The 27,162-nt window shown below is 38.5% G+C and overlaps 2 protein-coding genes across 2 annotated transcripts; one reads left to right on the forward strand and one right to left on the reverse strand.

Moving 5' to 3' along the window:
* Positions 1 to 82: 82 nt before the first annotated feature.
* On the reverse strand, positions 83 to 18,870 carry cdhr1a (cadherin-related family member 1a). The gene is made up of 17 exons (XM_078273759.1): positions 18,804 to 18,870; positions 11,296 to 11,391; positions 10,627 to 10,772; positions 10,425 to 10,475; positions 10,225 to 10,314; positions 9,995 to 10,081; positions 9,205 to 9,321; positions 7,938 to 8,081; positions 7,266 to 7,344; positions 7,083 to 7,183; positions 6,785 to 6,988; positions 5,842 to 5,994; positions 5,537 to 5,701; positions 4,398 to 4,465; positions 2,196 to 2,424; positions 1,843 to 2,100; positions 83 to 634 (listed from the first exon to the last, which is right to left on the reverse strand). The coding sequence occupies exons 1-17, from the start codon at positions 18,868 to 18,870 to the stop codon at positions 83 to 85; spliced, it is 2,607 nt and encodes an 868-aa protein (XP_078129885.1).
* On the forward strand, positions 18,569 to 27,162 carry chst3a (carbohydrate (chondroitin 6) sulfotransferase 3a). The gene is made up of 4 exons (XM_078273258.1): positions 18,569 to 19,029; positions 21,311 to 21,476; positions 22,395 to 22,946; positions 23,779 to 27,162. Exons 2-4 carry the CDS (start codon positions 21,397 to 21,399, stop codon positions 24,473 to 24,475), a joined length of 1,329 nt encoding a protein of 442 aa, XP_078129384.1. The 5' UTR covers positions 18,569 to 19,029; positions 21,311 to 21,396; the 3' UTR covers positions 24,476 to 27,162.

Consider the following 27,162-nt stretch of genomic DNA (forward strand, 5'->3'; position numbering starts at 1 on the left):
TTGGATCTGCTGATAAAGATCATGAAAGCTCCAGGGCAGCTACTAAATGGACCTTCAGGTGTGACTGTTTTGCCAAGCACTATTAGTGTTTCAGCATCTTCTTCTGCTCCAGTTTCATCTTGAGCTCTGAAACCAGTGCTAAGTTCACAGTGTCCTGTCTGTTCATAAATGGCTTCTTTCTAGGTTTGGGTGCCACTGTTGCTGAGACAGTAGGTACCGCCCACTGCCTTTCACCTGGGATGTAAGTAGGTGGTGGAGGGGGAAGAGATGGGGCGCACGGCGGCAGAGGCCAGTGTCTCACAACATTGGTCACATTGTTGTTATAGTTGACATTATCCACGATGACCTCTGGCTCCGGCTCTTCCTCTTCCACTCTGAATTTCTCTCTGGCAGTTTCTGGTGTCTTGAAGGGGTTTTTGAAGTTCCAGGTTTGCTGTTTCCGTGCCCTCCTCCTCACACGGCGGTTGGGCAGGATCCTGTTGGACTTTTTGTTGCGCATGAATGTTGCAGTGGAGATGATGACTGTGACTATGACCATGAGACTAATGACACCAGCAAGCATGCCTAGGATTTGCAAAGGCTTGTTTCTATTCTGCATCAAAAATGATCCCAAAGGCCCCCCACTGAGTTGGGTCTGTAAAAGAGCACAGGGAGAATTCATCCATGGGACTGAAGTCATAGTCTTTCACACAAAGATTAACTTCCAAATATTGTCCCGCATATGTACTGTAGTACTGCATGTATTCATCATTTGGCCAAAAGGTGGAGGTGCAAAATAAAAAACTCTTTAAAATCCAGATATAAGTTACTGCAAATAATACTGTTTGTATAAAAAGATATTATTTTTAGATGTCTTGCAAATTAAACCTACTGAGCATACTTAAATTCATGGTTCTACTGTTTTATATTTTGTCAAGACAAGATCAGAGAGGTTGATTGGGAAACCTATAGCTGAGACCATCCAGCATCTGAGAATGAATATATGGATTGGTGTGAAAATGAAAAAAAAAACAGAACTAATTTGGTTATTTTGGTTCTGGTTGTGGTGTCATAATGTTAGTACTAAATCAAAACACTGGGAAAAAGCATAGAGAAATTGTGCTCTTGTACTCTTTTACAGACACTTGTTCTACATCAGAATTCTACAAATTCTTGGTACCACAGAGTAAAAACAACAGTAGGCTACAGCTGTGCTGATGATCTCAAGGCAAGCTTCACTTACGGCACAGGCCTCCTTATAATCTTTCTGATCTTGCCCTGAGATTGTACACGGGACTTTTTCACAGAGTTCCAGTATATAAAAGTTGAAATGAAGATTGTCAGTGAAATGGAGAAGGTGACAAAGGTCAAACAAATCCCAAACACAGCCCCTGGACGTTTCCTTAGGCCCAAGAAGTGTGAGACAAATCTGGATTTTATCTGAAAAACATGACAATTGCATTTGTGTGAGATTCTGATTTATTTCTGACTACAAATAGTGAATTGCTACTATAGCTATTCTGGGCTGTGATGAAATGGGTTATTCTTCAGAAAAGCTGCACCTCCATATACAAATTGATCAGATGTTTCAACACTTGATTATTTGCTTGCATTACAATCCGTTGATAGAAAAATATCATTAATTGGAATATGGAGGGAATGCGGGGTCACACTATCAACTCTATCAACTAATGGTTGCAACTTTGCACATTCTAGTTTTAATGTATTTGAAGCAATTGAAATTTGTATAACTTTAGAAAAATTTGTATTATTAATGATAATGTATCACACAGTATAAAGAAATGCCCCCGTCATATGGGTTTGACTGACATATTGCTACACATCTACTTTGTTGCAACTTACAGCTTCAGTGATGTCGATCTTGATGACGGCAGTGGTGCTGAAGGACGGCTGGCCTCGGTCCCTGGCCTGCACCACTAGCGACCAGGTGCAGTCTCTCTGCTTGGTGATGTTCTGAATGATGGCCATTGACTTGATGTAGGACTTGAGCATGATCTCCCCCGTGTCAGCGTTAATGTCAAAGATGTTGTTGTCTGGCTCCGCTTTCATGATGGCATACTCAATGACATTGTTGGGTACTTCTGCATCATCGTCTACAGCCTGTGTAGATGCATTTCATTGAAAAACGTAATGGTATCGAGTTTATTGTTGAGTTTCACTTTATCTGACATAGTAAATCACGAAGAAGCAAATACCTCTATTTTCACTGGTGCTCCAATCACCATAGTCTTCTCGAGGAAGTTGTCATTGAATGCAGGTGGGTGGTCATTCAGGTCCAACACAGTCACAAAGACCTCAGCCAGGCTGTACTTCCCCTCTGCGTCCTCTGCCTTCACATAGAAGTTATACTTGGACCTCACCTCCGCGTCCAGGCTCGCCCACGGCTGGGTGTAGATAATCCCAGACACAGGCTGGATCAGGAATCTGTAAATGTGATGGAAATGTATTAATTAAATAAATGGATTTACCATATGCATGCGATTGAGAGCCACATTTTTCCACACAGTTTGAACATTTGTGTGTAAACCTTTATTTTCTTCTTAGGCTTACTGAGAATGTGTACACTCTATTTTGAGATCTGAGCATTTTGCTCACGACTATCTTTGTGGAGGGATGAGTTTCACACTCTGGGGTTTACTACAGAGGCTTAGTACTTTAGATTTACTATTATTTCGGCTACTGATAGCCCTTACCTAAAATACTTTAAGAGAGACAATTAGGGGTGTACAAAGTTACCTTTTCCTAGCTGAGCAAACAGAAAAAGATTATATTACTCCCCGGATGACATCATTATTTGAAAGTTCATGACTGGTTCCTCAAACCAGTTATACTGTACATGTTGCACTTGATGCAATAGTTTATGATGATACCACAGCCAATTAACTTTAGTCATGAAAGACTGAAGTGTTAACATACAGAGGAAGAATGGAATTAGATTGTTTCTCTGACTGACTTGTTTAGTCACCCTACAGTGACTTTGTCACAGTCAGAAGCAAAGAACAGTCTATTTTCTCCTCCAATCCCATTAAAGGATTAACAAAGACAGAGGGCAGCAGGCAAAGATCAGGAGTGCATGGTCCTGTGTATGCTGAAGTATTCTGCAAGATATTGTAAAAAAGTGTAAAGTCAGAAATATAAATACATAATTTTGCAGACACAGTACCAATAATTGTAAACATTTACTGCTTCATTACAAATTTCAAAGAGGCATTTTGGGGTACTCTGAAGTGACACAGTTTCAAAATGGTTTTGACCAAACAAGCATGCACTAAGTGTTTCAAATCTCTCTCCTCTGCTTACTTTGGAAATCCTTTTCCTGGATGCCATGTGACTTCACATATCTCCTCCAGTCATCGCTACAAAGCTCAACATCTGTACTGAGAGCACCAAAAATACTCTACTACTACCTACAATTTCATCGTACACAGCAGCAAGTGGTTTCATGGGAACAGCAATGAGAGATTAAACACGTCCCTACTAACATACACCTGTCTGTTTACGTTTGAGCTGCACATTACAGGTTCATGTTTCCTTTGCTTTTACTGTTTCCAAATCCAGGTATTTTGGTCCTCTAAGGCATGCAGATAGAAATGTGTTTAAACTTTATACAAAACGCAGGTGATAAAGATCACATGCACAGTATCTGTAGTGATGTGAAAGGAAAAGGCAAGTTCTGGTCATAGGCCTACTGTGTGTTATTAAGAAAGAAAAGTGACCACTGAGCCTTTTTCTCAGAGGTTAAACTTCTAACTCGAAATCTAATAAAAATTGAGTTGAGAGAAAATACCTGCAAATCTCTGAGGGACTACAGTGCTTAGGTGCAATAAACAGAACAATATGAAAGATAAGTCCGCTGTCATATTTCTATAGAGCTTACAGGCAGATGGTCTACATTTACAGTAGTACAGTGGTCTACAGTTAAAATACCACATTTGCCATTTAATTCAATTCATTTCCTGAGGTGAGTGTGACTTAGATGCTTTTTTTCATGAACAGTGTGGTCTGTTTTTCTACTACTGAGAAATACTCATGGTATCAACTGCTAATAATGTTGTATAAGCGTATACGGGTTAACACTGACATAATCACTATACAAGGACCAATGAATAGACTCGGGGGGGGCGGCAACAAAACGGTAGTCCGGTACTATGAAAACATGTTTTTGTGCAGAATAACAAATAAAATCGTACTAGTAGATTTTAAATATGTCTTATTTTAACAGCGAGATAATGCCGTTCAAGCATTGATAAGCAAATGTCAGTCATATATGAGCTAGATATCTAGAGTAGATAGAATAATAGTGTTATGAGGATGAGAGGAATTTGAAGGGGCTGCTAAGTCACCTCCTGTGAAAAGAGCCCATTTCTTTTAGTTTAAGTTCACATTCTTATACTCACAAGTCAGCCCCAGATCCGTAGATAGAGTACTTCACTTCACCCCAAGGTCCTGAGTCGGAATCTGTTGCCTGTGGATGAATAGAAAAGACAGATTATAGAGAGAAAAAAAACATGCTATGAGTGTGGTTGTGGCACTTGCATAAATTAGGTCAATTTAACGTAACTTTCACAGCAGTCGGGTAATCTGCAATAACTCTGTAGGAGTTTTACTGCAATATGTGGTGTATCCCACTTACTTTAAACCTCAAAATATTGATGGTAGATTTATTTGTACCTCTTTACTAAAGCAGAAATAATAACTGTTGTCCGCCATGGGCTCAGTAAACTGAATGAATCTGTGCTGGATTGGAAGATAATGCAGGGGTCAGCTATAAAAAGACTGTTATTTGATGTCAAGGAACATCATCATGGGCATCGGCTAATCTGTCTGTCTGTCTGTCGCTGCAGGGATGCCTGGTCGCTGTCTCTATGTGTCCAAGGTCACTTGTTGGCTGTTCTTTTATCTGATTGAAATTGCCTGGGATCAAGGAAATGAGCCTATGTGGTGTTCACGCAAGGGCAGGATTTATCAGCGAGCACCCCTGTTGCTTTGAGCCTTTGCAGGGCTGATATGAACTGACAAGGGCAAAGGATGAGATAGTCCAAAATTAAGCTTTCTGTAAATGTCTAAACACTTTTCTATCTATCTATCTATCTATCTATCTATCTATCTATCTATCTATCTATCTATCTATCTATCTATCTATCTATCTATCTATCTATCTATCTATCTATCTATCTATCTATCTATCTGTTTTATTTTTTAATGGCCCAACATGGTGCTTAAAGTGGTCATGTTATTTCTGCACATATTTCTGTGCTGCAGCTGCACGTGCTACTAAGTATTAGGGAAAAAAATCTGGGAATTTGGTGTTACACAACAAAATGAAAGTGATAGCCATCTGGCAGCTTACCTCGCCTAGCTTTTATCTACATGTTTTTGACATATTATCCCAACCCCCACCGCTCAAAAAGTCTACATTTAGGGAATTAATGGCCCTCTTGGGCATTTTGTTAAAATCAGCATTCCTCTTTAGTAGCTCATAGTGACGTACATTGGTGTTGGCATGTATTTTTAGACAGAATGAAGACTGTCTCACCGTGACTGACACCACATTGGAGCCACCGGGTGAGTTTTCTGGAATTCTGGCGATGTAGTAATCTGAGGAGAATTTGGGAGCGTTGTCGTTAGTGTCCAGGAGATGAATGACAATGTCTGCTGTGGCACTGAATCTCTCAGGTGTGTCAAGCTCAACTGCAAGTAGCTAAGAGAGAAGAAAGATTCAAAATAAATTCAGTGAATGGAAAAAGAGCAACTTATGTGAGTGATATAACGCTGCCATTTGTTGAGGAAATGTGTGCATGTGTGCTCCCATTTCAGTCTACTGTGGTGCAATGGGTTAACCTTGTATGTGAGAAAGTGGTGTTTCTCATAGTCCATCGCAGCAGAGTCTTCTACTAAGATTGTGACCTGGGCCTCATTTAGTACAGTCTGTGGGACGACTCGCAGCATCCTTCCCGGTCCGATCAGTTTCAAATTGAATTTAGCATTTGCACCCTGCAAAAGCACAACACACATCATCACATTTTACAGAAAGTCTCATTCGTGAAAATGACGAACACATGCATTTACACATGCATGAACCTATTTATACTACTGTAATCTGCATTTGTTACAAAGCTATCGCACACAAGCAGACATACAGTATAATCCATGTAGTATACAGTCCATTCAATCAATATAAAAGCTTTGTATCTTTTCATTATTACAGTAATGTATGAGAGATCAATAGGATATCAGTAGCAGCAGCAATATTCTTGGTGAAACAATATGGCTCGACAAAGATAGCTTGTCCTGATGTTGTAACAGTATTATCAGAGAACACATTTGGGGAACATCAGCCATTTGGTCAAGGAGCTGGAAATACAAAGAGACTTGCATAAGCTGACAAATGGCACAGCTAGGGAGCACCTTTTAATTTGTGTTGGCTTACTTTCAAATTTGTGTAATTTTAAAAGGATTGTCTGTGATAATGGCAGGCTTAAAGTCATTTCACAGGCGCAGAGGCAGAATCCAGCCTGAACACAAAGTTGTGAATTACATCAGTTTCTTATTAGATGACAATGTAATTTGGTTGGAAAATGAGTGTTATTACATAATCACTGTTCCTCTCTCCTGGTTAACTGAGGCAGCTTTTAAAGGCAATCATACTGTGTCAGGGCTAAAAAATGATACCTGCTCAGTAAAACATCACTAAAAATAGATATTGTTTGTGATTTTTTTTAGTCATTTTCATAGCAATCAGTTAGTGTATGAGAAAACATGAAAGACAATAATGGTCTCCCACCTGATCGGAGTCGTTGACTGTGATTTTCAGTCCCCGGAGTATCTCTCCCTCTGGTGGATGCTCATACATGGTCAACTCAAATATGTTCTTTGGGCCGTTCTCTCCGTAGAAAGTAGGTGGATTATTGTTCAGGTCCACCACACGGATCACCACCATGGTCACCTCATAGTCCATGAGTCTGCCTTCAGGACTTATTTCTGATGCCTGGAAAAGGGGGGTAAAGGTTATACAGGAGCCTGTGGACTTTTTAATCTACCAGTTTCACCAGATCAGTTGTACTTTGTAAACTGCAACTTACCTTTACTTTAATGTTAAAGATTTCTCTCTTCAGATACATGGGGAGAGTCAGCAGAGTGATACAACCACTTGTTTTATTGATGCTAAATACACCATCGTCACCTGGATAGACAAACAACAGACAGACCAATGAGTACTTTTGTTTTATTTCAAAATCGTTATAATTTTTAAGTTAAATGCCTACCATCATCAAAGGAATAACGGATTGGATTTGGGTTTCCCGCATCGCCATCTTTGGCTACAACAGTGAATATTTCCGATCCCTGAGAAAAAGATCATCAGAAAGGTTTTGCTGTTATATCAATAGTAAAACAAGGTAGAAGTTAAAGATAACCTGAATACATGAATGATCTGATATAAAGCTGGCTTACTATACAAATGTATCAACTGATACTACTGATATATTTAAAGGCCTTATTTTTTTCTGCCATTAACCAACTCTAATAGTTAACTTTTAACATAATGTAACTGTGTATTTGGTTGAATAACATTGTCAAAAAAACTAATGATATACAGACTAAGATTTTCCAAAACACCTAATGAAGCAGGACATTGTAATTTCATGAGCTATGAAGAAGGTAGCATAGGCATTAAAGCTGTGTAATATGAGACAATGCTGTGTTGTGGTATGGGCTCTTTTGTTGGTTCTTATTTATACTGTGAATATAGAAATAAATTGCATTCACTACATCTAGCTATGCTGTGATAATATAGCATGTAGCACAAAATGTGCAGTAGAAATAATAAGAACTTTACAAAATGTTTAAAGACTTGTGCTATGAATAGTTGTTATTCAAACTCAAAGGTTGTAAAAGAGTCAAAGTAGAACATCACTGAAGGTTGTTTTCATACTCACTGGCTCTGAGATTTCATAAACATAGCCAAAATATGGTGTCCCAATAAAAAATGGCGGAGTGTCCTGTGCGTCAATCACATTGATCGTCAGGGTAGCAGAGGATGACATAAACTGCTCCTTGCCATTAAAATCACCACCACCATCCTGGAACAAAAGAAATGTGCAATTCAAATCTACATTTTAGAGACACAATGTTGAGTCAGGAGTACAGCAGGAGTGTAGTCTGGATCGATGGAAGTATATTTGCAGGATAAAGCCTGACATCTGGCGCTTGGCTCACTCACAGGATGTCCCCTAGCTTTGGGAAACAACAGCAACCTTCGAGCTAGCAAGCTACATGCTGAAAATGGCAAGTTTTGAAGAGAATTCTGATCATGCAATAAGGCAGGCATGCTTGGTTCTTTCTGTGAATTATTGTTAAGATTTACAAAGAAGATCCTTACGGCAATTACTATCTAACTGGGATGTTTGGGACCGATTAGCGGGGATTACTACTGTGATACTACTTACTGTGTAGAAGTACACACGGCGATACACTGGTAAAAGCAAATTACATTTAACCATGTATACAGCTAATTTAAATAGTAATCATGTTACTGTACTGTGTGAACAGTTAACTTTATTTAATATTTTATGTGGTGGCGCAAATGTTCCACCAAAACAAGTTCCTTCCCAAAACTATTTTGTAGAGGCCCTGTTGCTGCGTCCAGAACGTAGCGCCACCCAAGATGGTTGCAATTGGTTTTCATTTTTTTTCTCCTATCCTAGAATGTATTTGTGGTGTAGCCAGACCTTATGTCTGGCAATGCGAGACCAGCACGAGTGTAATTTTGTAAGGTATTTTTTTCTATAGCTACTGTATGTTTATTAAGCTTTGTAATGTTTATACATTTTCTAAGGAGGGCCCTGTTTGAAAATCATACAAAGAGTTCTGTCTGTTTTGAGAAAGTACTTAAAGGTGCCCTGTAAAGTTTTCTTGTAAACAAACAAATGTATGTTCACATTCAGTATTTCTAACTCAAAAGTATTTTGTGTGTCCTTGAGGCCTACCAAATGTGTTGAATATATTTCCTTCCTTCCTCGTATCATAGGTCATTTGGTTTGGAGGACTTGTTGGTTTACATCCATGTATGATTACCTTGTCTTGGCGTAAAATCACTGCTAGCATTATTTGCAGTCAAAAACTTTACAGGGCACATTACAATTGAGGCCAAAAATACAATATTGCATGACAGAAACATTTAATGAGTTTTGATGCACCCATTACCCTTGCAATGACAGTCACAAAGTGTGTCTTTGTTTTCTCATAGTCCAACATTTCTCCAGACTTGATGCGAAGGACACCACTGTGTCGGTCCACGGCAAACAAAGTGGACTGAGAATTCTGTAATAGAGAAAAGGACAAACGCAGGTTTTTAAAAGCACACACAGAGACACATTTCAGATCACATGAGTAAAAGCCTGTCTCTGAAACCCCTTAAACCCCATTTACAAACACTCATGTGAGATATCATGAAAAGTGGTCAGATGGCTGCATAAAAACACTTAGTATCCATTTGAATTAGGTCACATTGTCTATAAAGTATATCTCTTTGTCCATCTGGATGTAAAGAGCCCATATGCTCAAGGACAGAGCAGGCAGGTGAAAGCTTCTGTGTCCAGATGTGCAAAGCCTCACCCGTCACTGTCACCCCAGGCCAGCTGTTCTTTGGTCCTAATAGTCCAAAGTGCAACTTAACATTCTCTGCTACCCTTTGCCAAAGCAGCCTTCTAAGCCTCCAATACCTGACACAAATGTAATTGTGATTTAATCCTCACCCTCATAACCACACCAGCATATTCAGGCACATACATAATAAGCACTGGAACCATCCAACTGATGTTAACCTTGTTATCAGTACATATATACATTATTTCTGTGACAAGAAGATTAACATTCAAACTGGCAAGTTTAAGTTTGCATGTATTAGGAGCATTTTTTTCTGTGCTTATTTATATTCTGCATTAATTTATTGCAGAAGCCAAAGTGTGTGGGGTATGAATGGGCCGAGTGATACCTGGAGGAAGAAGGTGACTGAGCCCCCTGAGCCTGTGTCTTTGTCCACTGCCTCGACTTTGTAGATGCTGCTGCCAGACCCAGTTGTCTAAAACACAGAAAATAATTAAAGTCTCAACGCTTAAAAATAAATGATACAACATATATTTTCTTTCATATTATAACTTTTCATGTTATGTGGATAGACTGACACTTCAGGTTCATAAAGCATACATATTTGGCGTAACTTACTTCCAGTACATCAATGATTGCTGGCATGTTTAGGAATTCAGGTTTTTCATCATTTGCATCCATCACAAATATTGTGACTCTTTCCACAACCTAAAAAGATGAAAAAAGAAAATAATGCACATGTTCAAGTTTGTTTTAGTTTGATTCATTATAAGGGATGGCACTAAACGCCATAATCGTATTAAACCAGATGTTGATACCTTGCTTTGCCCATCTGTGATGCTGACAAGAACGTCAATAGAATCTTGTTTCTGAGTAGAGATGGAAAACAAGTTAAAACAAAGATAATGGTGAAAAAAAATATTATCTTAGTTTTTTAAGGTTTATATGTTAAGGTTTACACACAAAAAGTAAAAAAAAAAAAACAATCTACTCTAATCTCTATCTAAAGTCTATCTTTACCTCTCTGTCCAACTGTTCTACCAATGTGATGTTTCCAGATATCGGGTCGACCCTGAAGTATTCTTTGGACCCTGCATCAAAGGAAAGACCATACCTCACCTCCTGGCCCTCAGGGTCTGTGCCATTGAGACAATAGATCTGTGTACCTAAAAGAAGATGTCATAATTTAGTCAAATTAGCCTCAGTAGATGACTTTTTAGACAAAACCTGTATGCACATTAATTTTCCTTATTCTATATTTAAGACTTAAAGAGCACTTGATGAATGCAAAGATTTCCAAATGCAAAATTAACCAACCTTTACTGTAACCAACATATGAGGAGCGTAGTTAACCCATTGTTTGGGCAAAACTGCTGTGAATTAAACTAGGCTGAGACACACTAGCCAGCAGTATGATAAGTACCCTGACTGATGGAAGGTGTAGAGGGACAGCTGCTTCACATTCACAGCCAGCAAACTGTCCCTCACATCAACAAGTGGCACCAGCAGATGAGCATGTTAGTGGGAGTACATACATGCCACACAACACCTGTTCATCTATCAAAGACTATTTAACAGCCTGGACTCACAGATATTGGCAACCAAAACCTGCCATTTTGTTGATTGGTTTTTCCACCAGCCTATTTTAGCTGTTTACCCTGAATGTCCTACGTCAGAGGTTGAACTCACCGACATCTGTATCCTCCGAGAGGCTGAACAGTGCCATGTTCCCATTGAAGCTGTATGGTCCATTGTCGTAGAAATAGGGGGCAAAGTCTGCTTGTGCTGAGGACAGTGAAATAAAACCACCTTTAAAAGCTTGAAAGTTTGATGTAATTCACTTTAAAGTGAGACTAAAAAAGAAACCATAACACAATATTTCATTTACAAATTGAAAGTTGCCTTCACAAGTTATAAAACACACCCTTAATTAATTTAGTACACTCTGGGGTTTTGCTACGACAGTCGTAATTGGTCTGGTATGGTAGCTTATGGTGGCTAATGTTTGCTAATGTTAGCAAACTTAAGCTATGTTGCTCTTTTGTCTGTTGTCACTGGTGGTCACAATGGTCACTGGTCATCAAAGTTACATAGTGTTGCTGTAAAAACTAGAGTAACATAAATCAAACTGACTGTGCTGTGTTTCTGCCCCCTGTCTTCTCAGTCACTTTGACTGGGATTACAGGTGAGTTACGTCAACCTCCAAAAATAACTTTTCTATACATAGACCTGATCTCTAGTGGCAGAAATAATGCTGTTTTTATTCGTAATATCACAGCCATCAGAATATTGAAAACAAATTTATAAATCAAACAAATCAATCCGTATGATAGTCATACAGAGTATAAACACACATGCATATACTATATATAAGAGCAACTAACCAGGTTAGGCAAGAATATGAATGAATTGAAAATAGAATAGAATTAAATTATAAACTGAGAAAAAAATTACAATCATCAACCCAGAGGCTGTCAAATACATCTCAACAGCATTCACAATATGATCATGACAACATGCCAACTTCAAGCAGAGTATTAAGAAGTGAAACTCACCAAAGCATGGATGCACAAACACAAAAAGCAGTGGCAAATGTAATATCTTCACATTCTTCATCCTAAAGAATGAAGTCATGAAACCGCACCATGAAGACGGCTCCGTTGAGAGTCCTGTACATGAGATGCAGCTCTCAAGGTGTTGTGTGTGACTGGAGAGGGCTAAAGACAAATGCTCACATGCTAATCCAATGATACATCTTAGGTGTTACTTCTAGGCCCCCTCAGTCCAACTGGGCTTCTCCAACCACCAATCCACAGGAGACAGCTCTGTCTGTCTGCAGGGCAGACAAAACAAGGATATAAAACAACTTTGCAGATGATGGACAGGTATATGTTTCACATTTTCTGTTTTCAGTGTGGATCAACAGCTTTCAGTTACCACAGATAATAAATAAACAGACAAAAGATGCTTGTGTTTGAAGGTAAAAAAAAAAACTAAACTGTCAAAATATCATGACTATACAAATGTCAAATTCTACTTGTCCGTGTTTTAAATACTATTCTACAGTCTGATACAAATATTTTGTTGTCAATAAATACTGTGATTGCATTGAAAACCTTTCTATCAAGATGTTCATTTTTGTAAACTGATAAATTGCTAAAACTGGTTCATTGACTGGTGTATCATCACAATGTGCTATTGTAATATTTTGCCTGTGTTAACATTTGGAGAATGTTACTGTATTAACAGCCACACAGTCTATACTGAATTGTAACTAATACAAAGTGTCATGGAGAAAGTAGAGGCATTACAATTATGCAGAATGTATGCTGTTATAATGGTCAGTGTTTTACCCATAATGCATACAGTTCACTCCACAGTCATCTGTTGCATTAGTTAAAAGAAAACTCCATTATTTACTCAATTAGTAATAGAATAATCACAAAACGATGTAGATGATAGCGGTGAATGATCTAATGACATTATAGTCCCTGTGTGATTCCTGTCCCTTCTGGTAGAAATAAAGTAAAGTAAAGTAAATGTGTGGCAGTTCATGACAAAAACTGAGAAATCTAAATAAATGATAATGACAAACAAGGCAGGACAACATTTTTACCATATCAGAAGATGTGACTATTTTACATGCAAAGTATTGTTTGTTTTTTGTTGCATCTTTCTTTATTTTTTTATTTCTTTCTTTATTGCCATGTTTACCATGTCAGCTGTTTGATGAATATCTTTAATTAAAAACACACTGATTAACTTAATGTCTTTCTGGGACTTTTTGAATGGTATTTTGGGCACTGAAGCTGGTTAATCTTCTTGTTTGATAATCTTCTTGTTTGATAATCTAAAGCCACCCAGAGGTAAACTCTCTTAAACAAATGTTGTATAATAAGAAGAAAGGTCCAAGGCACAATTCTTGCAAAAAGTTAAAAAAGCTTTTATTTTGATGGATTTCTTCAGAACCTGAAGAAGGCTGTTGTTGACACGTGGGTTGCTACCCAGCTCTAAAAATAAAATATGAAATACCCATCTTAATTAAGGCTTTTTAACTTTTTGCAAGAAGAGTGCCTTGGGCCTTTCTTCTTTTTGGAAGGGAACTCTTTTGTGTTCCCTTCCAAAAATCTCCTTCATGATTTGTTTGAACTTCTGAGCACTCCAGACCTTTTTTCTACTAAATGTTGTATTATATTAACCCAGTGGTCCTGCATTTGATTAGGATCATCTTTCTACAAACATCAACCCACAGATAGGTTACTGTATGTCTTCAAGTTTGAGTTAGTTAAATTTTTTCTTTATATCTTTTTCATGAATTCAGACAAAAGGTGGGTGAATGCAGCTCAATGTGCCCTTAAATGGCCCAGTTCCTTCCTTCTTAAACATACTACTTAAAAAATCAAAAATTATTGTTTTACTACCTACAGTGTTTAAACATGTCTTGATCTACAAGTAAATAGGCATTCCTCATTTTTTAGAGATACTTAAAAAAAAAAAAACATTAGAATTAATAATACTTTGCTAATCCTATTGAAAAAATAATAAGTCAACAACTGTATGGGGCCTATGCACACCATTAAAACATGTTGCGTGCGAGAGGATTTACAAACATGAAAAACGCCTTTTACTTTCCATTGTCATACTGAAAGTAAATCTACTTTATTATCCGAGTGGTAGATTGTAAAGTATGTAGCGTGAGCTCAGTGGCTGCTTGGCGCACAAATTGTGCTTTCAGAAAACTGCAAGTTGGGACACAGTCACAGGGAGAAAAAGAGCGACAAACACATACAGAATAAAAAACACCCATTTTCATTTTAAGGAAAATCAGTTTATGATTTCAGATCAGTGACCTGTATGTACAGTGAGACCTTTCAGGTTTGAATCAAAGGCCATAATGTTTCCAGACAACAACGTATTAAAAGCACATCAATGATTTGTATGCCCTTTGATCAGAATATGGAAACTTTCACAAAATGGCCACACAATATATTGACTAGAAAAGATCACCTGTCAGGTTACTTCTGTATGTTGGTGGTCAAGGCCGTGGCTGCAGGTTTAATTCTCATGGTCCTGGCAGATGGCAGGCCTAAAGATTAACCCACTGTGCTCTAATCTCTCCTCATCTTGTAATGCACAGAGCCTGTCTGTGGTCACAGGCTCCATCAGACATAAATGTAAAACACAATTAGCACACACAATGTTGTTTCAAGCAGAATCGAATGGTGGATATGTTGCATATAGTGAGCAACATTATGTGAGTTCACAAATACATGATCTTTTTATCATGACATAGTGAACATGACCTAAAATGTTTAAACACTCAGATGTGTCTCATTGTATATATTCTATATTAAAACCTGCCCCTGAAGCTTAAATGTGCAAGTTGTCTTTGCAAGGATCACTGCAAAAAATCATACGGATAAAAGCTCACTGCTCATCTGTAGCCATCTTCTTAGTTTCTAATCCTGTGACTTCAATCACAGCAGCACATGCTGACCTCTTTGTTCCTGTTGGGGACGGAGTGATGAGGCTGCCCGTAGGGAAATTTCAGGGAGATGCTCATCACTTGATCTGGATTATTGTCATCAACAGACAAGGCCAAACTATGCCCACATAGGCTGTGTGTATCCTGAAATAAAAGTACCATTATAGATCAGCCACTCACACGAATGTACAATGTCTTGAATCATGTTGTTCCCTTGACCAGATGGGCCACTTCAGTCATCGTCCTACTCTAAAAAGGAAATCACCATTAAAAGGTTTAGGATCCACATGAAAACAAACAAAATTCAAGGAATGAAGAGCAGCAAAGCATGAAACATAGTAGATACTGATGTGTTTCCTTCTTTCCTACATCATAAGACGACTAACCTTTATAAAAGGGCAGAGGTCATCTTTCTCTTTGACAAAAACACATCAAGGAAGTCCTGCTACAACATCAACAACCAGCTCAACGTCATCAAGCATGCAGCTCAACGTCTCAGGTCAGCCAGCACCAGTCTGCTGATTGTTCTTAGAATTTAATCCAAACATGGTGAACCTGCTTTTAGCTATGTGTGCTATAAATACATGGGACAAACTTCTAGGAGATCTCAGAGTTTCGTAAACATGGATTTGATTTAAACACTCTGCAATCTGCACTCTAAATGTGATTCTTTCACTTATTCAATTTATTTATATTAATACTTTTTTGTTTATAATTTGTTTTAGTTTGCTTTTGTTTTATTGTCCCACCCCCTTTTTATTGTTTATCTCAGTGACTGACGTAAAGAACTTTTCATTAACCTGTGTATGAATTGTGCATTATAAATATAAATAATCCTCATCTTGTCTGTGAGAGTTCTCAGTCATCCAGGTCGTAGTTATCCAGGGAAGGGTTAAACATTCTTCGGAGCACCTTTAACCAACTCCAGTTGCTCTTGAGTTTAGCTTTCCTTGCCTTTTGTGCAAGAAAAAAAAAGTATGCCCTATGCCTCGGGTGGTGTGTGACATAAACATTTTTTAATTCAGGCACTCAAGTGGATGGAGAAAGATAGAAAGAAATCAAGCAAGCAAGCAATGTGACTTGAATTAAACAAAAAACTATTTTGTCCCATCTGTAATCAGTTATTTTAACGTAATAAAATAATAGCTGAAACATTTAACTGTATTTTATCTCCAAATGACATGGACTTGTTATGTGAGAAAATGTTTCCCTTAGCAACATTTGGGTTTGCTGTGTGGTTATGTGGTTGAAGTTTAGAGCACGTTTTTGGCCATTAATCAAGAAGCGATGTTAACAGAGTTGAAAAAGCTGCAAGTAGAATTAGTTTGGCTCCAGTCCTGTTCATGTCTCTGAAACGTCAGGGCCCGTACAAATGTCAATCATCACTATGACATCAGAATCCCAAATATAACCTACCAAAAATACACCCATCATATATATAAAAAGCATCATTATATCAATCATGTATCAATCATATAAGTTATCAGTAAATATTTGTTTTTGGAGTGGTAAAAACAAAAAAGTGTTAAAAACACGTAAAAAAAACTTTTAAAAATCAGATTTACCAGGTCAAAACTAGACAGCGAAACTTTGAATAATTTGAAGTCTACGGTGCTTGTGTCACTACAGGATCATTCTGTCTGCTAGAGCACTTGCTGTCAAGATACCCTATTCAGCTTTACCATTTTGGATTATTATTGATAATCTCTAGTGCGGTTTGCCAAGGGCAGAGGTTCGCTTTTAGTCCTGGTCCACTCTAAAACTAGGTCACTCCTTTAATCTCTCCATGTGGAGTATACTGTAGGTTAACAGCCTTTTCATTTGATAAACCTCAGAGAGTGCTCACAGAGTGAATACAAAGTCATGAATCATGCAAAATTAAAAAAAATAATTACACACTACTTCTGCAGGAATCATCATTGACTGAAAAGACTACTAGCAGCTGTCTATTGAGGTGGTACGATCATTTATGAACATATACGTTATGGGTCGTATAATTAACGTTTAACTAAACCTTGAGGCCTTGGTTGTCACTGGAACCTCAGCAACATGCATGATACACCTTAAAGAAAAAACAAATATGTGCAACAGTAAAAGAAATATATGCAAATCAAGTGAAAACACATAAAACATGAATACAATTAAAATAAATAAAAGTGATGTTGAAATGTATGTATGAAACCAAATCTAAGAAGTGATTTTGTTGTTCATAAAAAAAAATGCACAAACTGAAACCCCTCCAAAAAAATGTTTATTATGGTTTATGCAATGAAATTGTAAAAATAAGGTGCATGAAATATTTTTATAGGTGAATTTGACATGATGCAGATATAGATCATGTTGGCCTTTGGTGCTAAAACTAAGCCTATACTCTCAGGCAGTCGCTCTGTGATAAGATGCCCCAGTACTCTGCATTCTTTTACACTGCTGCCCCCAAGTGGTGAAACACTGCTGGTGGACAATAAATCAAATCAAAAACATTCCCTATTTTTTTTTTTTACTTTGCGAGAGCAGTATGTTTGGAATATTTAGAAATGTATTCATTTATCTAGATTTGTGGATAGGGTGAAGCAGTGATACTGAAGCAGCAACATGGAACTCAGCCATCAATCGTTTTATTGTTTACACCTTTTGTGTTAAATTCAGTGAAAAGGACCTTATAGGACTACTGTATATACATTATAAAAACATTGGACAAATCAGATAAATTCATGGTTCTTAAAGATCACCATGTTTTGGGAATAGTTGTGTCAACGTGAAGCAGGTCATAACATGTCCTTTAAATTCTAATACTGTAATGTGGAAGGTAATGGAGGTGATGATAGAAAATGGTTGCTTTTTATTATTACTCAGGGCATCGTTGTACTCGGGGCCCACTTGGCCACCTTGTTAGCTTAGACCTTACAGTCTTTTATATTTATATGTAGGACTGCATATTGTTTACTCTCATATTTTTAATTATGTATTTTTTTTCTACTGCTTTTATTACCTGCACCTGGGCCTGAGTTCTCGTTCCCTTTCATGTATATCTATCCTTATCCATGTCTACCAGCAAAACTAGCCTATTAAGATTAAGATGGACAGAAATGTGTACAGTGCAAGCTAAACTGTGTTGCTCTGTCTATGCTCTGAAGATGTATATATAGATGGATATCTGAAGCAGATTATGTGACTTCAGCTTCATTGTCCCTGCATGAGATCAATAAACATTGTATTATCTTATCACAATGACTCCTAAATCAACAGGGTAGCCTATTGTCTGTTAAACTTGACAACATTTAGGTTGTGCCATTCCCAACATGCAATTAAATGTGATTTAAATGACTAAAACAGTGTACAAAGTGGAATGGACTCTATATTCTGGGGGCACTTCCTAAAACAAGGGGGGTCTTTATACATAATTGCAGGGTGTTTTGGGATCACGTGACTTCGTCTACACAGGATGCCCCACGCGAGGAGAGCAGTGACGTGAAGCGTGTCTACAGTCCGCTCCCTCGCGCAGAGGCATCCATCCAGCACATGGGGAAAGTTAGAGGAAAAGTTTCGAAGCGATGATATTTAAACAAAAATAATTTTAAAGCGAATTAATGCTTTTATCCGTTGGGCTGTCGGGAGATTCTTCAATTAGACGACCGCTGTAGCACAGAGGTTTAAAAAAAACTCAATGTGAAATCAGAATTTACATAGTTATAACACCATTATTTTCGCTTGCCGTCCGTTTCGCTCTTCTTAATGTAGATGTTGGCGCAAGACGCCCGTGCCTCCGCGCTGCCTCTCATTCATCCGGCAGAGGAGAGGATCGAGTCCGCGTCCGAGGATACAATGAAGCAGTGTGTCCTTGTCCGACACAATGCAGCAAGATGCTACGAAGGGGACGAATCTGTTTTTCACAAGATCAGCGACGTTTTTGCTCGATTGCAGAGAGAGACCAGCTAAAGGTTTGTAACATCCGCAACATCTTAATTTGTTCTGGCAGGATATATAACTCCAAGCTTTTAAAAACACAACCTACAGAGCCACCGGGCACACGGTAGAGCTTATAAACATCCTGCTGCCATGCGCGAATACGCATACATGATAAAGTCTACCACTATTCCCACTGCTGTCAAATCATAACATGTGTGATGTGTAGGCCTGTGTGATTCCTTAGCCAATATGATGCAGGTATACATGATGATTGTGTAAATATGGACGCTGCCGTGTAGTCCACGGTAATCAATCATTCTTTCTATTGGAGATGTAGTTGCTCATATGACCATTTTTTTCCAAATTTCATTTTTAATATTTGAAAGCATCATGTCCTTATCTAAGGGCGTCAGAGATTAATAGTATGCAGAAGTATTCTTTAGTCTGTATTGATTCTGGTTCAGTGGTGGGGGTGTTGGAAATAGGCTACTCCTGAATTGAATGCCCCCTCCCCCACTAATGACTGCTATAGTATTACATCTCACACACACACACACACACACACACACACACACACACACACACACACACACACACACATGGAGTAGGCTTTATTTCCAAATGACATCCAAACTCAAATCAATCAATCACATTGAAATGATAAACAGCACCTATACAAATTTTAACGTTTTTCAGTATTTGCCTATAACAGTTAATTGTTTACACTAACACCCATGGATGAACAGCAAAGCATTTAGTGGGAATTTAGCTTTCAGTGTCTTCATGATATGCTGCTTCAAGGCTTTGAAGGCAGCCATTAATGTAATTTGTAGTGAGATGATAAACAGAGTGATGTGTGTTTCTGCTTGAGCAGATAGTCAGATTTGCCAATAACGCTCCAGTAACTCTTGAATATGTAAAAGTGCTCAGCTCAAGTGCTTCAGCCTGACAGTTTGACGGCTATGGCGTATTAAGCTCAGATAATTGGGTAATATTTACTTACAGAGCACACAATCACTCCACAAAACTGTGTCTTTTTCTGGTAATGATATGCTTTGTAGAAATTATTCACTGTCTTGACAGGTCCAAATCGCATGTGTGTGTGTGTGTGTGTGGATGGGGGGGCGTACATAGACTACATTTCTTTTCAAGTAACATGAAAAAAAGAGTCCATGGGCAATCTATTTAGAATTAAGAAATTTGTTGTACTGAATCATTTCAAATTATGTCAAAATGGTTAATTTGTGTGTGTGGATGGGGGGTGTATATAGATTACATTTTATTACAAATTATTCACTGTCTTGACAGGTCCAAATCGCATGTGTGTGTGTGTGTGTGTGTGTGTGTGTGTGTGTGTGTGTGTGGATGGGGGGGCGTACATAGACTACATTTCTTTTCAAGTAACATGAAAAAAAGAGTCCATGGACAATCTATTTAGAATTAAGACATTTGTTGTACTGAATCATTTCAAATTATGTCAAAATAGTTAATTTAAGAGTCTTTCAAAGGAGCAATGTGACAGCATATACATGTGTGTTGTCTTCTTAACTGATAGCCTTTAAATGCAGCAGATTAATACAATACTCCCAAGGAATGGGAAGGACACTACTACGGTTGATGATGCAAGATTTGGTTTTCAAAATTACCAGGCTCTGACTTGCTCGTGCAGCTACAAACATCAGCATCAAAGGTCAATTGCCTGTCAACATGTTGAGGCTTGTACTTTCACTGTGTGGGAAAACTGGATTCCCAGAAATGATACATGAATAATAAATCTACCTGTAAGATGGTGTTGAAATCACACAGTGCTGGAATCTAAACGTGCCCTGTCTCCTGCCATGTGGAAGAGTTCCAGTGTTTCCTGTTAGTGAAAAGCAGCCCTGTTTACATTAACTCCCTCCCTCTCATCCGTCTTCTTCTTTATTACCGACCCCAGCCCGACCAAAAAGCAACACTGTCTTTTTCTGGGGGTTCAAAGAAATGAGGCAAACACGTTTTTAAAAAGCTGTGCATTGTACAAACTGCTGAACATTCCTCAGGTTTCAGATCAATGCAACTGATATAAAAAAACACTGAATTCAGGGTTGTCTCTCAAAGCTAAGATTGATTTATGTCTTCAGTGTAATCCAATATGTCTGTTGTATGATTTCATGGTAGTGTTGGACATATTTTTACTGTCTTCTTATTCAGCTTTATACTGTATTTACCCATGTTTGCACCAGGATATATAATATATACTTAGTATCATTATAAACCAGGAATCACATCTATTTTGCATACTCTGTCTTTACTGAAGTGTCTTTCTTATTGCAGAATGAAGCTTTAGCCTCTGCATGACAAGCTATGACCAACACACAGACTAGACTTTAGACGTCCAGTTACAAAGCCAGGACTCAAGAATGAAGACCAAATATGCAATTGTCTTCATCTGTATCGTGGCCCTGGTCATCATCGAAAAGGAAAGCAACATCCTATCAAGGTAAAGAACAATCTTTAACTTGATTTGCTGAAGAAAATGTAGTAAGTCATAAGAACTGTATTCCTTTGGATGGAGTCATACAGTACCTTCTGGGATTTAAGAAGTACCACTCTGGAAATGCATCTGTGCCGGGCCCTGTATCATGCCTACTGAGTCTAGCTTCTGTCTCAATATCTGCATTGCCCTTGCAAATGTTAAGAAAGTTTATGGTCTGCAGAGATTGGGTGGAAGTGGATCTAGTGACTAGAGCCTGTCTTGTAACGTTAAAGCAATAACATTTAGGTAAATAGTAAAATGCTTATTTGCTTTCTTGCCGAGGGTTAGATGAGAAGATCGATACTACTCATATGTGTACCCTAAATAGAAAGCTATAGCCAGCAGTTGGAAACAGGGGAAGCAGCTGGATAGCTCTGTCCAAAGTTTATAAATTAGCCTACTACTGCTAGTGCCTCTTAAGCTCAGTGATTATCATGTTACATCTCTTTTGTTTGATCCATACAAGGGCCAAAATGTAAAAATGACAAGTTGTGGTTTTACTGGGGTTTGTGCCGGTCTATTTCTTAGATGTGAGCATTCATTTTATTACCTTTGGGCAGTGCCAGGCTAACTGCTCCCCATGTTTCCAATCTTTATTCTTAGCTTAGCCAACGACTGCTGGCTGTTATACCACAGATATGATAGTGGTGTCCATCTTCTCATCTAACCATCCGCAAGAAAGCAAATAAATGCATTTTTCCATATTATCAAACTATTACTTTTAAGGAATTCAGACCAAGGCAGTGATCCTCTGTATTTGTTGTTGTAGCTCAAACATACAGTAGCTCTATGTAAAATATAAGACCCATCTTAGGTGTTTATACTGCTTCATCTAACTGTTGTATATCAATATTTTTTAATCAAGCCTCTGTATCTCATCAGGGTCTCTGATAAGCTGATCCAGAGGCAGATTCCACAGCAGACCCCACAGACTTCACTGGATTACAGCAACACAACACAAAATGGCTCCCTGACGATGCTCAAAATGCTGCTCTCTAAACTCATCGGTACAAAAGGGAATTACTCAAGTCTCTCACAGGAGCAAGAGGAAGAAGAACTAGATGATTTAGGCAGGTACAGCTTCAGTGGTGGCCGTAAGCACATATTACTCTTGGCCACCACACGAACAGGTTCCTCATTTGTGGGGGAATTTTTTAACCAGCACGGGGAGAACATGTTCTACCTGTTTGAGCCTTTATGGCACGTTGAGCGCATGCTGACCATGGCCTCAGAGGCAAACAACGGGACAGTGTTGGCAGGAATTTACCGGGATGTACTCCAGGCGCTCTTCCTGTGTGATTTCTCTCCCCTTGAGAAGTTCATCTCTCCTCTACCTCAGGACCACGTCACCCCAGCTCTTTTCCGCAGAGAGTCTAGTTTATCGCTCTGTGAAGAATCTGTCTGCAGTCCTGTAATCAAAGACGTTTTTGAAAGGTATTATACATTCTCTAGATACTCACTGTTATTGATAAAGCTTACAAAGTTGGTTGAGTCTGAATAAGGAATCAAAAATGAACTGTGATACAGTTGTAAAGAGGGAGGGGCAGTATTTTTCACTGCAAGATCCCATTTGATCCCTTTCTTTTAATGATCAGTGTTCTTCAATATAGAAACAGAGAACTTAGTTTGTGAGAAGTCAATTTTTCCTTGGAGTTTGGTACAGTGAATTGCTCTAAATACTATATAACATACTTATGTTGCTAGTTGCAGAGCTGTAGCTCATTCAGAACGCTATGTCATTACTATTGGGAATAAAGCATTGTACCATAGTTGATGAAATTATCAAATATTGACTCAGAATTCAAATAAGCTTCTCCAATGTACACCTAGCTTGTTATGTTTTACAAAAGGAGACACTTGAAGACATCACCTTAGGATTTAGGAAAGATAAAAATGTAATCAATAAATACAGAAAATAATTATCAGGTTAATTGATAATGAAAATTATTAATTGCAGCCCTATAATCAACACAATATTAAGTTTGGTGATTAGATTTTGCTCACCAAAATGCCCCTTAGAAGTCATAGTTGACTTCATTCCTTAAGTTTTTATCTCCATGACCTTTGATCTTATTTCGAAGAGTCATTGATCATCTTTTGTATTCATGATTCAGCCAGGAGAGTTGTATGCCCATACAAGCTTTGTAAGTGCACCGGACTGTTCCAGCTGTTCCAAGGAACCCTAGACGCCTGAAATAATTCTTCCCTCTTTGCAACTCTATGAAAAATATGATTTCATATAAAAACTGTACAATTCCTATCTTAGGTATCACTGTAAGACTCGTCGCTGTGGGCCGCTGAACTTGACCCTTGCATCTGAATCCTGCCTTTCCAAGCAACACCACGCCATTAAGACTGTCCGTGTGCGCCAGCTGGACACATTGCAGCCTTTGTTGGAGGATCCACGCCTGGATGTGAGAGTGATCCAGCTCGTCCGAGATCCACGGGCCATCTTAGCATCACGCATGGTGGCTTTCTCTTCGAAGTACCAGACGTGGAAGGCCTGGGCGCAGGACGGCCAGGTGCCCGAAGATGACGAGGAGGTGAAGAGGCTCAGAGGAAACTGCGACCAGATAAGGATGTCTGCAGAGGTGGGACTGAGCCAACCTCGCTGGCTAAGGAGACGCTACATGTTGGTGCGTTATGAGGATATTGCCCGCTACCCCATGCAGAAGGCAGAGGAGATGTACAGGTTCACAGGGATACCATTTAGTCCCCAAGCTAGGGACTGGATTCTGAGAAACACCCAGACCACCCAGGGAGCTAGCGGGATTTACTCCACCCAGAAGAACTCATCAGAGCAGGCAGAGAAATGGAGATTTAGCATTCCCTTCACACTGGCTCAGGTAGTGCAGAGAGTGTGTGGACCTACCATGGAGCTATTTGGGTACAGGTTTGTGGATGATGAAAAGACACTGATGAATAGGTCCATTAGTTTGCTTGAAGAGAAACTATTCCATTAATAGAGAGGTCAAAACTGTGGCTGTAGCTGTGGATCTGCAAAACGCTGCACACGTTGGATCAGAGCCAGGAGAAGCCATTATTGCACAGACCAAAACTAGTAAGCAAAGGTGCCATAAAAGACACAAAATGTTTTACTGGTGACAGTAATATTTGGGCCATACAACAATATTCATACTCACCAATGATGTGCCTCATTGTGACAAAAGAGCCACTTGAGAAAGATAAATATTTATTTGTAAATGAAATAAGCATAGATGTCAAGCCTGACTTACTGTATAAGAGATTCTTATGTAAGATTGTATTGATAGTTGATCATGTTTAGACTTTCAGGGATGAACTACAGTAAAAGTGACGCATGCTTTGTTTGTGTGTGTGTGTCTGAAAGAGAAGATGTTTCTGTTCATAGGGTTTATGACCTGCTTAATTCTGCCTAGTTCAACCTGTATTTTGATAGCTCTATACTCCACTAGGCAACTGATAGAATTACTTTATATTAGACCTGATGTGCTTTCATAGGGCTTTACATATCCGACTCAGGTGAAGTGAATTTGGCATTGCATTTTGTGTGTCTTCATGAGGAGCATTCATATCCCCACAAAAGCACACTGTGTGAAAATACAGAATGATCTTTAATGTATTTAACCAAATGCTATTTAAATCAATTCTCAATATACCATAAACAAAGAGGCCAATTAAGATGGATATATACAGTAATACTCATGAGGTTATATAACATGAGTAGCTAAAGAAGACTTATATGCAACTTCAGATACCTACATTTTATGTCTTCAAGTGTTGCTTTTGCCAGTAGCCATAGTAGTAATGTATTTCCCAGTGCTGTCTCCTCACCTCTAACGAAACGGGCAGTTTGGGTGTTATTTCACAAAAGCAGATTCTCTACTGATTACCTTTGTGTTCATGGACACAAAATTCTTTTGCAATGACTTAATCACTTCCCAACTCATAAATGAAATCACCAGAAAAGATGTCTAACATTCTAAATACTCACCCTTTAAAGTTATTAGTCATGAGATGTATGTGTGTGGATGGTTTTGGTGAAAAACTAATATATAAGATGTATGTAACTGTGTTAATGTGGCCTATGACTTTAAGCGAAACCCAGGTGCTGTTGCATTAACTGTCACTCTTGATGGTATATAAAGGTATCCACTGTGGCTCTAATTCAATGGTAGCATTGTGTTCAGCTTGGCTGAGGCACTGCTGAAACTGCTTTGCTGCTGATGGAAAGGGATATGCATTAGAGGTACATATAGTAGGGGGCTTATACTAACTTAGTGTTTAAAATATAAATATGAATACCTTATGACTCACAGGCCGTGAGTTGTCCGGACTCACTACTGAAGCATTAAAGTAAAAAGGGAACACTGTAAAAGTGCAGCTGAAAAAATGGGTGTAGTCAGTTTATGCATTCAACTGATGCAGATACCCAGAGTGGCAATACAGTTCATAAATATGTGTATGAATGTAAAAAGTTCAGCCTTCATAGACAACTGATGCTATTGTCAACTTGAATTAATCAAATCAATAGCAGAACTGTTTTAAAGTCTTTTGTGGCAAGTCTCAATTCTTTTTAAAGCAAATCTCAGTTCAAGTCTCAGTTCCTTGAGGAAAAGTCACAGTTTAGTCACAACTCTCCATCAGCTAACTGCAAGTTAGGTGCAAGTCTTTCAGGTCTCTGAATGGCTATGAAAGGCCATGGTATTTTAATTTTTTTCTTCCAAAGCTGTCAGTAGTGACCTTTGCATAGCTGAGACCAAGTCCTGTCAATGCATAGGCCTAATAATTAAGTATTCAAGTAGCGTGGCTATGCAAAGCTTGATTTTACCAGGTCTCAAAACCTGAGACATTAATATTTTGCTTCTTCAGGGAGTAAAGCCCTCATTTTTGTGACTAAAACCTGACTTAAAGTGCTCATATTGTGCTTTTTGGCTTTTCCCCTTTTCTTTATTGTGTTATATATCTTTTTGTGCACATTATAGGTTTACAAAGTGAAAAAGCCCGAAGTCCACCCCAAAGGGACTTACCATCTTCCAGAGAAAACACTGCTCCGATTGCTCCAAACAGCTCAATTGTAGTCCAGCATTTACTTCCGTGACGAACGTGCGTCACTTTGTAACACATGTTATAATGTTTGCCTAGCTGCTAGCATGGCACTCCCTCATGAATGCTCTGCAACTGACAAGCTAGCTGTACTGACTGCGCATGTGCGACTCCCAACAAAGATGGTACAGAAGTGAGATGCCTCACTCTGTAGCTAAAACAGAGAGCTCAACACACAGGGTGAAAAGAGGAGCTGCAGCAATGTGCAGTACAACAAAAATATAGTGTTTTCTGAAAATTAAACCACATAAACCTATTCTGGTACAACCTCTAAATACAATTATGAACCTGAAAATGAGCATAATATGAGAACTTTAAGTCAGTCTACAGCTCTGGTAAACAAACATAAACAGTTGAATAGGTTGTCAAAGTCTCTTCATAAACTTGATGTGAGTGTTTACAGTTACAACTAAGTTACTATCATATATTGTTATTCTTGCCGAAGAAACCAAGGGCCAAAGCACAGATTATGCTTAAGCAACTAGAAATGTATCACACACATGTAAATGTTAGAGTTTCTTCTATTGAAATGGTCATTAAAATGATTTTGTTGTTGTGCTTTGAA

The sequence above is a fragment of the Sander vitreus genome, chromosome 17 (assembly GCF_031162955.1).
Source record: "Sander vitreus isolate 19-12246 chromosome 17, sanVit1, whole genome shotgun sequence".
NCBI classification, from domain to species: domain Eukaryota; kingdom Metazoa; phylum Chordata; class Actinopteri; order Perciformes; family Percidae; genus Sander; species Sander vitreus.